The following is a 16617-nucleotide window of genomic DNA, read 5'->3' as shown; positions in this document are numbered from 1 at the left end:
CTTGGGAGTCAGAAAAAAATCTTTATGGCATAATTTTCCTATTATCAAAATCATATCCAAACCAAGGGAGTAATCTTTAATATGAATTTAAAATAGCAACAACACAAATCTAGTTTACTCAGTTTTGCCCTCTAAAACTCCTTTTAGTTGCAGGTTCTTTTGCATTATTTCAAACTCTAATCCTCTGAGCGGGTAATTAACGGACCAGAAAAGCCATTTGTGGAAAAGAAGAGCCATAAGGGTGAAAATATTTCTTCACTGAATGATCTTTAAGAAGTAAATAATTACAAACAGAAAAGATTCAGGATGACCAATCTAAATCTGAGGATAATTAGAAGGAATAGAGTATGAAAATCGAACTGCTTGGCATGTACAACAATTCTCATATCATAACAAAACTAATTAAATATTTAGAAACCAAAATCCCCTCACAATTTGATGAAAAATAACCCACGACAAAAGGGTCTGTAACTTTGCAGATAATTAGCAAGGGTTATAGGAAGGAAAAACATCACAGATTGGCTCCAAGGCTCTGCAAGGTCACGTCTTATTACACTGTGTCTTTTATATAGTCTGGTAACAAGTTTCTTGCTAATTTAATCTAACTAGGGCATCCCATAGCGATTTCCCATTTCCCTTGTTAAAAATGTGATAGTTTCTGCAAGTGCAAACTGTAGTAGGTTAACATTTTATAAATAATTGTTCTTAACTGATACAGGTCATACATATATATATAGAGAGAGAGAGAGAGAGAGATTCACACACACGCATGCATACATATGTGTGTGTGTATATATATATATATTTTTTTTTTTTTAAAGTGGAGGTCTTGAAAATTTGGGCAGAGATGCAGTATTTTTAAAAATATTCTAAAATTTTATTGTTTATTTCTCTACTTAAATTTTCTTATTCCTTTCATTAAATAGTTAGACCTGATGACCCAGTGAATGAAACTTAGTCTCAGTGGCATACTTTGTAAATAAATACTTCTTATTTTGCTAATAAAAGTAAGCACATTTATGTTGAATGTGCATTTCTGCAAACAAGAGATTTCGTACAGGATTAATAAGATTCTGAGTGAGTCAAGCCTCATTTGCATTAAACTGACCCCAAGGTCCAGTAAAAACTGCAAGGAATTTCAGAGGTTTCTAAAACATAGAAAGTTGTTTTTAGCACAGTATTTCATTTAAAAATGCTTATTTTAGCAATTAATGTGGATTTCTGAGGTAAAATTTGAAGTTTCTAAGATGCAGATTAATTTTAGATGTTGAAGTATACATGCTTTGTGATTATAATTCTTAGGACAATATTTTACCCAGGTACAAAATGATAATGGAAGATATTACTTCTGTGTTATTCCTGTTTTCAACATCTGAAAAAATAGAATGACAACGTTTTAGAAATGAGCTTGAACAGGATCTTATTGTCAGGCTTCAGTTGACTGGCTTTTGGTTGCCTGATACATTATGTGGGAAGGACTTTCTATTTCTCTTATGCACAACTTCCTTTTTCAGACAAATAGATTTATGTTTAGATGTCAGTAGTGATTCTCAATCATATTTTATGGTTATTATTTAAATAATCAAGTATTTCTATGATTTTTTTTTTGCATGTTCAATTTCAAAGATTTAATTGTAGTTGTAAACCTAATAAAATCATGATTGTGTAAATTTTCCTAATTTTAGTATCCAGGCATTTACCCATATTCAAGCATATTATCCTCTCTGATTTTTTTGTAGAGTAGTAACTGTATTTCATAACAATTTCAGAATATTTTAAGTAACACAATATTGCATGATGCATAAAGTATAATATCTTATAATGCCTAAAGAATTAAATTGTATAGGACAGAAATTTTATGCTTCTCAAATTATTAAATTCTGAGAGCATACTCACGTGACAAATAAGAACATTACTATAGAACATTTCTTTTGCCATATTAATTACACACCATTTAACGTTCTAATGTTATGTTTACCTAGCAATTAGTTAAACTCACAAACCATGATTAATAAATATTTAAGGAAAGCAGGACCTCCTTTTGTTGGCTCCACAGAAGTTTAGATGATATAAGAGCATTTCATTATTAAAAAAATAAAATAGAACAATTTTGATTTAACATTCAAATCTGAGTGAATGATTGTAACCTTGTACCTTGAGCATAAATTCTCTGTATCTCCTTCAGTTCACTTGATTATTTTGCTTGAGCAAATCTATTTGCATTGAAGTTTGCCTATTCCTGCATTAAGGTCATCTGCGGTATTTGTAAAATTGGTTCTAAATTTGGGAGTAAAATAAAAAAGAGCACTAGGTCTTTTGGAATTGTTAGTGCATAGGGAATGATTGAAAGTTAAAGAAAAGTTAAAGAATATTCTCTTCCTCTTCCTCTTAACCAGATAATCTGTATTTTGAGTGTTTCTTATCAGTCTTCATGATATAAAACTATGTCCAAATTGACAAAATTCTTTGAGAAGCAGATAGAGCTCATTGAAACAATTGGATATCTGGTGTTTATTTACTGTTAACCTTGTATTTACAAGCAAAAATAACCAAGTTAACCTTAAATTCATCATTTTATTCATTCAGAAACACTGAATTATTATTACGTGCTAAGCTTATAATCCCAATAAGAATTTGTAAATTGGCAGCTTCTCTTTCTTTTCTCTTTATTTTTTTCACCCATCCCTTTGTGGCAAGGTTTCTAAATTTTCTAAATTCAAATGTGTATTTGAACAGAATAAAATATACTGATCAGCATATAATTTATTCTTGTATAGTAAGTGAGGCTTGGGAGTAGATATTATTCCTATTCTCATTAATTAGATTATGGATTCATATTAAATGATTTAACTATAGATTGTTAATTATATATTGTGTTCATTTAGAATGTATAATTCATCTTTGGATGTGGTTTAAGCTCTTCAGGATATTCCTGTGAATGTTCTGTTTATACTTGGCCTTTTGAAAAGAGGTATCCTGGTACCTTGAAAGCATTATTTCATCTTCAAAAATGTGAGCAGTTTTAACTAAGATAGAGGTAACTTAGGAAAAAAGAAAATCAGACCTATTTTATGAATATTTTAATTGAAGTTTAAAAATAACAGATGCCAATTAGAGAAAGAAATCATTGAAGCAATTTTCACTGAAAACAGAAACTCAATAAAGAGTTGGATTTTAAAGGATAATTTCAAATTTAAGCAAACTTGAATTTAGTTTTTGTCTGATACACAGAGCTTTTCTGTTGAATGCTGGATTATTTGTTCAAGTTGGTGGATTTTGCATTTTTAATCTTCCTTAGAACTGTGGTGAATAATGGCCCCTGGCAGGAGATAATGAAATTTTCTTAATTTATATTTTCAAGTAGAAGCTTCAATTGAAAATGGCATCCTATGGCCTGGAGACATAGCTCTAGTGCAAGTTTCAGGGGAGCTACAATAATAATGCAGTGCCATCGGTGACGGGGGAACGATGGGACAGTGAAGAAGTAATTTAAGAAAGAAAAGGAAATGCACCAAAGCTTTATTGTAGCATATCTAATGATCTGCTGAAGATTCCCAATGGTTTTTGGAGCATGACTGGAGAAACTAATGTTATCTTGCCAAAACAGAAGCCCTTGCTTAATCAGCAGAACAAGGCTATTGATTAAAACACCTCTCACAATAGATTACACATGGAATCTCATCTCCATACTTTGCACTTGGTAAAGAGTAATAATGAGCATAAGATAATCAAAAGAAGAGTAAAAGCAATTTGTTGCGCATTGTACAATTTAAGATTAGAGTTGCAGTAGAAACAAATTTGCATGAATAGTTTGGTCTGTTTTTTTTTTTTTTTTTAAAGCTGTACACAGTAAAGAATAGTTGTACAGAGATTTCTCCAGAAAAGGAAAAGTTGTTTTGCTTCTCTATGATTTGCAGATCTATGTCCGTTTTATATGAGGGGCATCATTATTGGTATTTTCCCTGATGGTAGCAGTTCATATTTGTTGACATTTGTTTTCTAGGCATTATGTGGAAGAATTTCTCTGCTTTGTCCTGTTTATCCTTAACACAGTTTCTATAACAGGTATTGCATTTTACAGAAGAGAAAGCTCTAAGGGTAAAGGTTTAATGCTTTGCTTACGGTATCAATTAAGTAAGCAGACAACTTGAATCTTACACCCTAATTCTTTCTGATTTTAAAGGCTTTGCTTTTAGACTTTAATCTTTCCAATTAGCAAATGATTTTTCTTCTTAATAGATTTAAATACTAAGCTATATTGTTTTTTAATACAATTTATTTTAAGATTAAAATCAGTAATGTGTGCATTGTGTTGCCTCTCACTTATTTTTAAAGATTAAGGAAAAGGTATATATAAATAATTTGTTTGTATTAATGTTCCCTAAGTAATGAAATTCATTTATTTCCACAAAGTAAAGACATTTCTTCAAAATATTGCTGTTAATCTGTGCACGACATTTTCTATGTAATTTCTGTTTACTATTACATAAACTACTGACACACTTTTATCAAGTGACTTCTCAATAATTACACTTTTTTTCTTAAGAACTTTTATTTTAATTTAAAAATATACTGTGGAAGCCCTAAAAGTTCATATTGCGACCCGAGAACATTTATTCCATATGAGAAATAAAATATACTTTCGTTTTTTGGTATCTGCTAATTGTGATTGCTTAGATATATCTTTGATATTTCTTAAAGTAGTTTTCAAAATTTCTTCTCTTAAATATTGTGTGCAAGCCTGGGCAGTATCACTAATTTTAAACAGTTACTCTGATTTTTTTGTTTTACTAATCATGAAATGTATTCCTACATTCAGTATGTAGGAAGTGAATTAAGCAACTAATCTCCAAAATTATTTCTTCAACTTTTGGAGATGAACATTTGTACTTATTTCTTTTGTCCCCCACCCCATTTAGGGTAAAAAGATTGTAAGAATGAGTATTAAAATAATGTCTAAAATTTAGTGTTTTTACCCCATTGAAACCAGCTTACAAACTAAAAATCAGGATCTGGGATTGACTTTGTTTTGTTTGATGGATTTAATCAGCAAGATGTAAGTTTTATGAATATTAATGTGAGAAGTAATGCTTTATTCTGGTATTAGAACGTGAAAATGTCACAAAGCATTTGTTAATGGATTTATTTTATTATATATGGAATTTTCATGTTGAATGTAATACTGTTAGTCAGTTTTTCATATATGATAAAAACTTAGAGGAGAAAAGTTTGTGCTCATGGTTTTAGAGGATCAGTCCACCACGGCTAGTCACCCTATTGCTTTGGGCCCCAGGTGAGAAAGAACATCATGGCAGAAGCGTGTGCAGTGGTAACGCTGCTCACCTCATGCTAGACAGGAAGCAGAGAGAGAGGAAGGGGCCTCAGGAAAGACGAACTCTTGCATGCCCCTAGTGACCCTTCTCCTCTAGCAGTGCTCCACCTGTCTACAGGTGGATTGATTAGGTCACCTGTGAATATTACTGCATTAACACTAGAGCTTTTTGGGGAAACCTCGCATCTAAATACTAGCAGGTACTATATGTAGACTTTATAATTGTAAGCAGGGTAGAGGAGAAAATCTTTTGTTTGTGTGTTTTTCTCATTTCAAGTTTATTAAAATTTCAAACATACAAATTATTGTGGTTGCAAATTGTCAAAAGATCAACTCAATGAAGGCCACATTCAGGGGGGAGGGGAAGTCAAACATAAAACAGCCCCAAACAATGGAAATAACATAAAGTAGACTCATCAGCAAGTCTCTAAAACTTAAAGTGTGAGACAGAAAGGAAATAATACGTTTATACAACTCATCTGTCCACTTTTGTTTTCATCTGTTCCAGGGCTTGATTCATATCAGAATTTTTATTTTATCATGTATGTGGTCATTTTCTTGACTCTTTGATTTTTGGTTTTCTTTTTTCACTGATGATATGGTCTTCTTGTTAGAAGGAAGTGTTTTACTATGGTTCTCAGAAATTTGCATCCAAAAATAATATACAGTAATCATACATAGGTGATGTGGTGTTTTTTGTTTTGTTTTGTTTTGTTATTGTTGTTTTCCTTTCTTTCTTTCTCTTTGTTTCTTTCTTTCTTTCTTTCTTTCTTTCTTTTTTTTTTTTTTTTTTTGGTACTAGGGATTGAACCCAGGGGCACTCAACCGCTGAGCCACATCCCCAGCCCTTTTTGTGTTTTATGTAGAGACAGGGCCTCACTAAGTTGCTGAGGCTGACTTTGAACTGGTGATCCTCCTGTCTCAGCCTCCCAAGCCACTGGGATTATAGGCATATATCCCTGCTCCCAGCTCATAGATGATGTTTTTATCACATTTTTAATCCAGTAATGGAAAATAGTTAGACCTTTGTATTTACATGCCAAATTTGAAAGGTTTTAGAAATGGGTCTAGATGAATATTAAAAATGATCAAATGTGTCCAATTTGGGATTAAGTAATACTTCCATGTTTACTTTCTAGGTAGTATTAAATCATGAATCATACCCGTAATATTGATTAGATATTTGCAAGACTGACTTTTATGCCCCTGATTTCTCTCTAAAAACAATTATCTTTATTACCTTAGATTTGAGCCACTATTTTATATTTGAATACACAATTAAAAAATTAATTTGCAGTGATTACAATGGATCATATTTTGCTCTTAACTATAATATTCCTATGGAACATAATTTATTTTTACCAATGTCAGACATTTAATTTCCAAGTAATGATGGAGATTTTCATTAGCTAGCACATTTTTAGGAAATAATTATACTTTTCCTCTTATCTGTTAAAAATGGCTGTATACATGATGTATGCATGTACTTAGATATGGTACTTATTTGGACTTTCCCTGTCAGAAATTGATAATTAGCTTATTTAAAATCAGAACAACTAAAACCCTTAATTCCTGCACTTAAAATTAGGAAGGAATACACATTGTAAATTCTGTTATATACTTCTTGTATCAGTTGAACTTATCACTTGTTTTCTATTTCATAGGTATTTAATTTTATAGAACTCAAGCATATGTAACCTATGAGAATAATTTTAAATAAAGCATCTAAATCTATCATGTTTTATGCTAGTGGGTCTCAATCATCTGAGCAAACATCAGAATCACCGTCAGATTCTTAAAACTGCCATGACTGGGTACCCACCCCCAGAGTTTCTGAAAGCTGGTATTTTCTGGATGGACCTGATAATTTTTATTTCTAACAAGCTCTCAAATTGATGCTGGTTTGAAGACAACATTTTGCACAACTCTACCGCTTTAACTACCCCAAATCAGCTGTGCTCTTTATAAACACAAAAAACCAATTATTTGGAAGTTGAAGTGTTTTAAAATATGTCTAGTATCCACTTTTTTATGATGAACAGTAGTTGCAGTTTCTTTCAATTGTGATCAAAGGTATATCAGTTTTAAAAGCCCTGTTCTTTCTCTTCTGCCTTGTACTCATTTATACTCAATTTTCATGCTTAACATCTAAGAAAAGCGTAGGTTATTAACATAGTAAGGAATCCACATGGTATTACGAAGAATACTGATATTTTAATTGCTAATACAATGATATCTTTATTGATAAGAACATCTTTTTTATGTGGGGGAAGAAGGAGAAATTCATTCCAGGAACATGCCTGGGACTGAGAATATAAACCACTAAATGCATCCTTTCTTGGTTTAGGTGTGCCTTTTTATTTTATTTAAAATAGAACGAGTGACTGGGGCTGTAGCTAAATGACAGAGTGCTTGCCTTGCACATGTGAGGCACTGGGTTCGATCCTTAGCACCACATACAAATAAAAAAATAAAGGCATGCCGTCCATCTGCAACTACAAAAATAAAAAATAAAAAGAATGAAAACTGAAAGCTGAGCCCTTGGTGGAAATTTACTTTTGTGGTTAAGTATTTGCTTTTGTTGTCTTCATTTAAAAAAAAACAATAGCAATGTATAGTTTTACAATCTTTCCAACAGTTGATAATAAGTCAAGGAACTTTTAGATTTTTCTTAGTATTAACAACTTATATTGGGTATTTCTTTCCCCTTCATGTTTCCAAATTTATTCTGGCTGAAGACTTAAGGCCACTTCCTTCATTCACAAAGGAATAAATGGTCTGTATTTTTATTTTCACAATTTGGTTCTTTAAAAGCTTAGACTCATTTCCATGCATGAAGGTAGTGGTAAGCACAGCTCTGGTTTTCTTACACTTTTTATAATTGAGATCCTTTTTCTTGTTTACCCTTTATTGTTTTAGTCCTCAAATTCCCAATTTTTCTCAAGATTGATGTCTCATACTTCATATATCTATATTATAAAGTTTCAAATGTAAAATTTTTAATATCGTGAAAGACTGAATTCTAGAAATCTATAATTTTATTTACAGGAACTGCATTAAATCTTCTTCCCTTCAGTTTCACTTAAGATTACAAATGTAGAATTAACATTATTTATTGCATTAAAATGAATGCTTTGTACAATGAGATTAAAGAAATAAAAATTATGTGGTATAAACTATCAAAATCACCTTTGACATTAATTTATCTTGTAATTGTGGTAAGATGACTAATGCAGAATTGTTCAGGACAGATTATATTTGATCAGTTATTTTTCATTTTATTGTATTGGTCCTCATTCTATCAAAATTGGATGAGAAGCTGGAATACTTCTATCTTACTTCTTGCAAAATGTACTATGGCATTAAGAAATAGAAAACAATATTTTTAATTCCATATCAGAGTCATAATTATTCATCTGATTATTTTTCATGGAGAAGATTTGATACTCTTTAATGTATTCTTTATTTTTTGGAAGGTGGTCTAGATTCTCAAATCTTTTGAGATATTGCCTTTTCTCCTTGGTTCACTTCATCCTTGAAGACAAGCCCTTTGCTCTTTTCTCTGTTCATACTTCCATGATATGAGAGGAGCCTTCAGTGAGAAGGGAAGGGTAATGAAGTATAAAACAGGTTTATCCACTAGTAGAATTGTTACTTTATGGAATTTCTACAATAAGTGTATTTTAAAACCATTGGAAACATAGCAGAATTTGCTTGAGTGGTTATGAAATGTATACCAAGGGAGTATATGAAAGGGATATCTGACATACAGGAGTTTATATTCCTTCATATCTGAGAGATGTGAACCTGAGATAACATGAGGATCCCTGTAGGTATGATTAATACAAGAAAGGGAATAAAAGGACTCTAGTTTTTGATGGTGATCAGGTTAGTGATTGAAGATTCCTGGGAGATCAAGCAACTTTTTAAAAAGTGGTGAGATCCCTCGTTGCTGTAAAATTCAAGAAAGAAGAAAATGTAACATCAGACTTATGTTTTTATACTAATTGAAACCTTAACTATTGACCTGGAAAAATCCTAAATCCACATCTTATTTAAATTTCAGAATATGCAGTAGATTCTATGATTCATGTAAAAATAATTTATTTACACTAAATGGTGAACCACTGGCAAATGTCTTCAAATCAGTGAACCAATATTTAGAGAAATATAGAGAAGAAAACACAATTTTGAAAAAGACTATGTGACACTATATCATGTATATTGTCCATAATCTTAAAAATTAGTTATGTGTTTTGAAAATAAATGCCATACTGCATTGTAATCATGAGAAAAGTTAACCATTATTTTAATATTTGTACAAGCAGTATTATCCTTTATTTAATGTTTATGATTCATTGAAAGTTTGCTATAGTATATTTTGATTTATGAAATTTACTTGTTTTCTTGAGATGTTTTTAGTTTGTCTCTCTTCAAAAGAGAACCACCTTGGTTCTGAGTTGATGGCACCAAGGTGCAGGAGTTAACATATCCACCCTCTTAACATGGTTCTGCTTCCACCCACTGCCGTTTGGTTAGTTGTGCTAGAAACTGGACCATCTTTTCAGAACTCTTTGTAGTGTTATTTTGTAGTTTGGTTGTTTTATGCACTATAGGATATTTGGTATTCAAATTGTTAAATAAATTTTGTTATAATGCTCTTGTTCTGCTTGCTTTGCCTTTTTAATGCATATATGATCAGAAAACACAATAAAACCCCTGCAAACATTCCATTCCATTGGGTTGTAATCAAATTAAATTATAAAAGAAATAGTTCTTGCCTTTACCAAGCTTATAAAAAGAACATCTGGACCAATTTATAGAACTTAAACATCTTGCCTAGAAAACTGACTCAATTCCAAGACTTTTGATGATTTAATGACTACCAAACAAAATTCTGTAGAATTATTTGTAGGCCACTCTGTGCATCATGCTACTGACATTCTTTTTAATGTTAAAATTAAAACAACCAAGGTGTATACTCCTGTCATTATAGTGAGTGCACATTGAGCTCATGGTGATGCTTAGATATTTAGCATGTGCTAAATGCTTTAAGAGGATTCTGTCATTTATGCAAGCTATCATATGGAAGGTAAAATCTCCTAGCTTGGTATTCAAGAGTGTAGACAGTGCTTATAATAGAATATTGAACACAAAACTGGATTTAGAGCGTAAACTTAAAAATGTTTTAATATTATTATTAAAACTTCCTTCTTAGCTCTTCAGTTTATAATTCCATGTTTCTGGTCATATTATTATTATTATTATTATTTATTTTTTGCAATTTTAATTGTTAAGTATATCAGCAGGTATCCTGGTAAGTCCCCCCCGCACACACATATGATGAATGTGTCAACGATTCAAATTAAAATGTAGAATATTATAATAATAGCAAATACTCAGCTGTTTTTTTTTTTTTTTTTTTTTTTTTTTTTTTTTTTTTTTTTACTTATAGTTAAAATTTAGTGTAACCTGATATAGGTCACAAAGCTAAAGGAAATATAACTTTTATAATTATGTAATAACATAGCACAACCTAATGACACTTGAATTTTTGTTTTATGCTTCTAGTTGCTTGAAGAAAATACAAATTGGTTCTACATTAGTATTTCTTTTCTTTTCTTTTTTTTTTTTTGGTGGTGCTGGGGATTGAACCAGGGCCTTGTGCATGCAAGGCAAGCACTGTACCAACTGAGCTATATCCCCACCCCTACATAAGTATTTCTTAAGTAAGATTAATCAAACAAATATGTCACACAAGTTTGATTCATTCTGTTTTCCAGGTGCAACAATCGAACACAATGTATAGTAGTTACTGGGTCAGATGTATTTCCTGATCCATGTCCTGGGACATACAAATATCTTGAAGTCCAATATGAATGTGTTCCTTACAGTAAGTATGAAGTTTATATTTTTCACTTTCCCCAGCATTCCTCATTGATGCTGAAAGACTACACATGTGAAAGCAGCATATGTTTATGGCCTACAAAACCATTATGCATGCAGAGCACTAACAGACTCGGGACTCCAATTAGCTTCATGAAGTGTGGAAGGAAGCCATAGTGTGATGCTGGCCAAGTGTCTGTCTGTGTTCTTAAGTGTTTGGCTTTTAAGGCTAGTGTTTTTCCAGAAAACAAACTTGAATTAGCTATTCAATAGGGCAGATAGAAATCTGTACTTTTGCCCAATACCAGTTGCTGACAAATTGGTTTGGCTCACGGTTTTCTAAAGGAGGAATTGACTTCAGTTTTAATCTTGAGCTACTTGAATGGCTACCTGCTGTTGTGGTAACTTTAGTGCTTGGTAAAAGCTACCATTTCAAAAACTGAGGCATGTGCTGTCCTTTTTGATTCATGTCCTTGAGGGAACTCAAATCTTGAATCAAACAAAATATCGTACATGTTTCTACTTTTAATTTTGTAGCATCATATTTAAGATCCTACAGAGGGATATTTAAAATTCAATTGAATTTTTTTTCAGTAGACTTTAGCTTATTTATACTCTAATGCTATATAATTTTCCTTCCAAATACTCTGTACTTTTGGGAGAAAAAACAACCTTAATATATTAGACAACTTAAAAGTTTTGACATATTACTTGATTTTTACAAGGTAGTCTGATAGAGATGTCTTCTTTACCTTTTAAATTGGGAAGGGTGAAGGAGGGATAAATCATATCATACTAATTAGTTCACAGGTATGTGAATTAAGTGTTATGGGAGCACTTCTACTGATTCGAGATAGTTGTTACACATTTTCTTACATTAAAAAAAATACAAAACCAAACAAAAATCACAGTTGGAGCCTGATGTGGTGGCACGCCTTATAGTTCTTGCTACTGGGGAGGCTGAAGCAAGAGGCTCACTTAAGGCCAGGTGTTTGAGGCTACACTGAGTAAAAGTGAGAGACCCTGTCTCAAAAGAAAAAAAGCAAATGAAAAAACTTTCCAGATAGGCTTGCTATGTCTGATGTAACACATTCTTATACATATTGTAAAGGCACTCTGTTTGTCCTCTCTGCCACAGTTTTGATAAATTGGCATTTTGTGATATCATTTAAAGGCCAAACACAGATTATCTTTTCTTTTCATCCCTGCTCTGTGTTCCTGTGTTACTGTGAAATGGATGCTTTTTTATGTTTTCAGTATTTTCTATACCATTTGTAGGATTGGAAGCCTACTGAGTGCACTGATCTCTATATCATTTCTCCAGTGTGTAGTGTTGGTGGCTTATATAATCATTCTCCTGTGCCACTAGAGGAACATTGTATTCTTTTGAGCTAACCAAAATTTTGTTCCATAAAGTCCCTTTCACTTGAATTCAGCATGGTTTCTGTCCTCAAATTAGAGAAGGAATACAGCATCCATTCCCAAACAGTGGAATCAGTCAGAGCTGCCAAGATTGTGTCTTTCTGGAACCAGTTCCTGTTATCTAGTCTATAGACCAAGAACAGTGTTAAGCAAATATTATTTTCAGACTCTTAAGTAATTTCTTGCGCTGTTTAAGAAAGGAAAATGTGGATTATCTTCTGGAACATCTAACTTTCAAAATTTTACTTTTTCAGTTCTCCAGAAGTATTGTACATTGTGCACTAAACTTGCAAATAGCTATATTCAGAGAAGTATTTGTTCTTTTTAGTTTTTGTCATTTAAAATAAAAAAAGAAACACAGTAAATAATTTGCTGTTACTTTTCTAGATATTGCACGAGGCAGAAATAAGTCTATGCCTTTTTATTTTAAAGCACTCCTTGCTAAAGAATAGAAGTAATTACAATTCCTATATACCGTACAGTAGTGACACACTATAAATTACATGATTTCAACTATTAAAATTTAATGCAAGGGGTCTTAGATTATTCTAATCTTATGTAGGACTGTGTGTTTCCATATTTCTTTCTTGGTTTCCTCTCCATTTAGTTTTTTGGTGCCTTTTGGGGAGGGGGGATATTTATGTATTATATCCATTTCTTATACTTCCTTTTATTTTATGCATCTAACTTTTACTTTCTCATTGTTTTAAAAAGTGTTTTTGCATTTTGTAACATTTACATCCCCATTTCACACTTGGTTGATGAATCAGATCACACATTTATTACCTCTTTCTTACCACTTGGCTTTATGCCAGTTTCTGCTGCAAAATATCCTCCAGGATCTTATACTCAAACTGTTTCATTTTTTCATAAATCAATTTCAGAAATTTTCCATGACTTATGAAAAGTTGATAATAAATTTGCTCATCAGACAGCATTAGAAATAATATTGTTTGGTTCATTTTAATTTATTAATAAAAAGGCACATGCATAATATGTGACCTTGATATTTGCCCAGATAACCTTTGCATCAGTGATGCACATATACAGGTCCTTCTTTATTGTTGACCAACTGTTGCGAATTGCATATGTGTATATTTATAAGAAGTCATAGGATCTTGGAGGATAAAGGAAGTAATCAGCTTGGGAGTTTGCATCCTATAGGTAGTATTTTTGTTTTTCATTTGTGTACCCTCTTATTTCAAATTACCACTATTCATAAGAATGATGCCATAATGTTAGGTACCAGTTATATTTCATGAGAATAACAAGGTCTTTGCTATTGACTATTCATTATTAATGACCACACGTAAGATTATTCAAAATGAAATAGTGTGTCACTTCAGATACCGAGTATGTAGGCTACAGTTAGTTTGGGTAAATTCTTGTCTTGTGTATCTGTGTAGTCCTCCACTGATGTCAGTGGATCATGTACTTGTGTGTTTGGTCTATAGAAAAGTAAATGTATCTTTATGAATTAATTAATTGAGCCTCTTAAGACAAGTTCAGCATTTGGCATGTGATAAAGAATGCTGATTTCATTAATTTATTTTATTTTTATATTCTTCTGGTTGATAGACTTGGCTGATTTGACATCTGTCCTTTGGGTTTTCATAAAAATCATTATGTAGAAATTTCTTTTGTTTTAAAGATCTATATCTTAAACACAGTTCATTAATCATCCAAAGTTTATTTTTTATTATTACATTTGGATGTTACTTCCCAGTTTTCATCAGAACTATAAATTAAAGACAATTCATATTCATTTTCTTTTCCTTTAATATAAATGATAGCAGTTAAATCACAAATAAATTAAGATTTCCCTATAGGATATTTTACACAATAACCACACTGTCATTTTCATGTAGCAAATGAACAAAATCCAGTCATTTTTCAATGAATGGACAGTATGAAATATAACTTCTATGTCCCTTATCGAACTTGTTTTAAAGTTCTGTTTTAAATAAATGGACATTTATTTAATTGATTTTAGTAAACTGTTCCTTTCCTTAGGAATAAATTCACAGATGCATATAAAGATATTCTGAGCATTCACAACACTGATGATTTCTCTTACTATTTTTCCACAATGCTCTTTCATTAATGATTCTAAGCAGGTATAATATTGCTCTTCACTGTAGGATAATTTTAGGACAAGTGGTTTATAAACAAGTATTGTTTCCAAGACAGCAACACTGACTTTCTACTCTGTACCAGATGTAGTCAGAATTACACATTATAGAACAAGTATGTTTCCTGAAAGTGTTAAATTTAAGACCAAATTGGTTAGGGGAGGTTGTGACTTAATGTAGGTTATATGCTGTTTTATTGGCACAAATGTTTGTGTGATATGTTACTCTCAAAGGTATTTCAAAAGTTCAATATTTAATCTTAATGAATAATTGCAATTTAAAAAAATTAATCAAGCTAAGATCTTACTGAAATGTATTGGCACACCATAATGCATTTTAGCAAGGGAAGAGGGAGAAACATAGGCATCAATCGGTCTAGTCATTTTATGAAGTTCAGGCAACATACTTCAAAACCTACATACATTTAAAATAGTACTGTATGGTTGTAATTATTAGAGTACTGTTTACCAACAAGGATCTTATATAGCACCCTTCCTAAGTGTATAGTTTACTTCTTTAAACTTGTAGGAGTTTTGTTTCTTTCTTTTATGTTTTAACCTCATATAACTCTACTAATCAGGTTTGTTTATGAAAGCATTTACCTTTTATGGGGTCTGTGGAGTCAAGGTATTTGCTTTGAATGCTTGGTATGATTGTCGTTGCATGCTGGCTTGCTTTCTGTGTAAATTAATGATAGTGGAAAATGTCATAATAAGCTAACCATAATTCTTTCTTCCTTTTTCTCCTTGCCTACTGTGCTTGCTTTTCCCTTGTATGTATTTTGCTTACTTTTTTTAATAGACTTAGTAGTACAAGTTTGATAACTATGATATAGAAAATTCAATAAGAATTTTATTATATAAAGTCTAATATAAACCTAAATACATAACTTTACTAATTCTTAATGAGTAAGAAAAGTACTAGCTTACTGCACCCTTCAAAATCCCTATTGGGGCCGAGGGGCAATTGGTAATATTCCTGAAAAGGAGGCATCTTTCTTATGGTTAAGATTAATTTTTCTAGGAGTAGAAGATAATAGAAAAACAATTGAAATGTGTACTGAGGTACATAATTATGTATTTCTTCTTACATAAATATCTTTGAATAAGCTATCACCATGTCCTTATTTATTACATTTAACCTAAATTCTAAAATTGAATTGTCGTTTTTATAAATGTATTTTCTTCTTGTTATATTTATGTAATTTTAGTCATTTTAATAATTGAGTTCACATAAGATAAATGGGAATGGTACACCTATGCATGCATTTATGTCTATAGCATACATATGTAAAGAAAATCTTAATAAGAATGCCGAGTGACTTTGGAGAGGCAAGAATACGTATAGCTTGCATTAGTGAAGAGTTTCATTATTTATTCAGGTACACTAAGTGAAGCAACATACCAGCATATTTGTATTGCCTCCTTAATCTACTAAAATGATTGATCCATGTTCTTTTAGGTAACTTTAGAATCTTTCTCCTGCTAGGTTTTCCTGTGTGTGTTTCTCTTTATCCAAAATAGTACAACAACTTATTCTTCCTATATTTAGCATCTATTACGATTCAGTCTTAGACTAATAGTCAATTTATTTAATCTTTTTTCTTTTTTCCTTGCACCTTTTTTGTTTTTCTTCCGATGCTTAAAATAGAAGTGGAGCAAAAAGGTAAATAACGTATATGGTCTGAACCCCAGCTCCCTGTTATGTGCCTTATGGATGTTAACCTCCTCCCTCCCCTTTCCCACGACCTTCCTACATTAAAATAATCAGCAGGATCTCATAAATGCACCTCATAAAGAAGTCGACTGTTTACAATGAAATTATGTGACTGCTATATCTGGTGAT

The 16617-nt window shown here is 31.7% G+C and overlaps 1 protein-coding gene across 17 annotated transcripts in view; it reads left to right on the top strand.

Annotated features, from left to right (window-relative positions):
- Nucleotides 1-16617, top strand: part of Adgrl2 (adhesion G protein-coupled receptor L2) — a 266353-nt gene that overhangs the window by 200033 nt on the left and 49703 nt on the right. For 9 of the 17 annotated variants that reach the window (XM_047539007.1, XM_047539001.1, XM_047538992.1 and 6 more), the window contains 2 exons: nt 11116-11225; nt 16423-16437. In XM_047539007.1, the coding sequence (XP_047394963.1) occupies nt 11116-11225; nt 16423-16437 (125 nt within the window). The remainder of the gene's footprint in view (nt 1-11115; nt 11226-16422; nt 16438-16617) is intronic. The other 8 variants (XM_047539027.1, XM_047539046.1, XM_047539017.1 and 5 more) reach the window with 1 other exon arrangement.

The sequence above is a fragment of the Sciurus carolinensis genome, chromosome 1 (assembly GCF_902686445.1).
Source record: "Sciurus carolinensis chromosome 1, mSciCar1.2, whole genome shotgun sequence".
Taxonomy (NCBI): Eukaryota; Metazoa; Chordata; class Mammalia; order Rodentia; family Sciuridae; genus Sciurus; species Sciurus carolinensis.
This window is presented reverse-complemented; position numbering and strand designations above follow the sequence as displayed.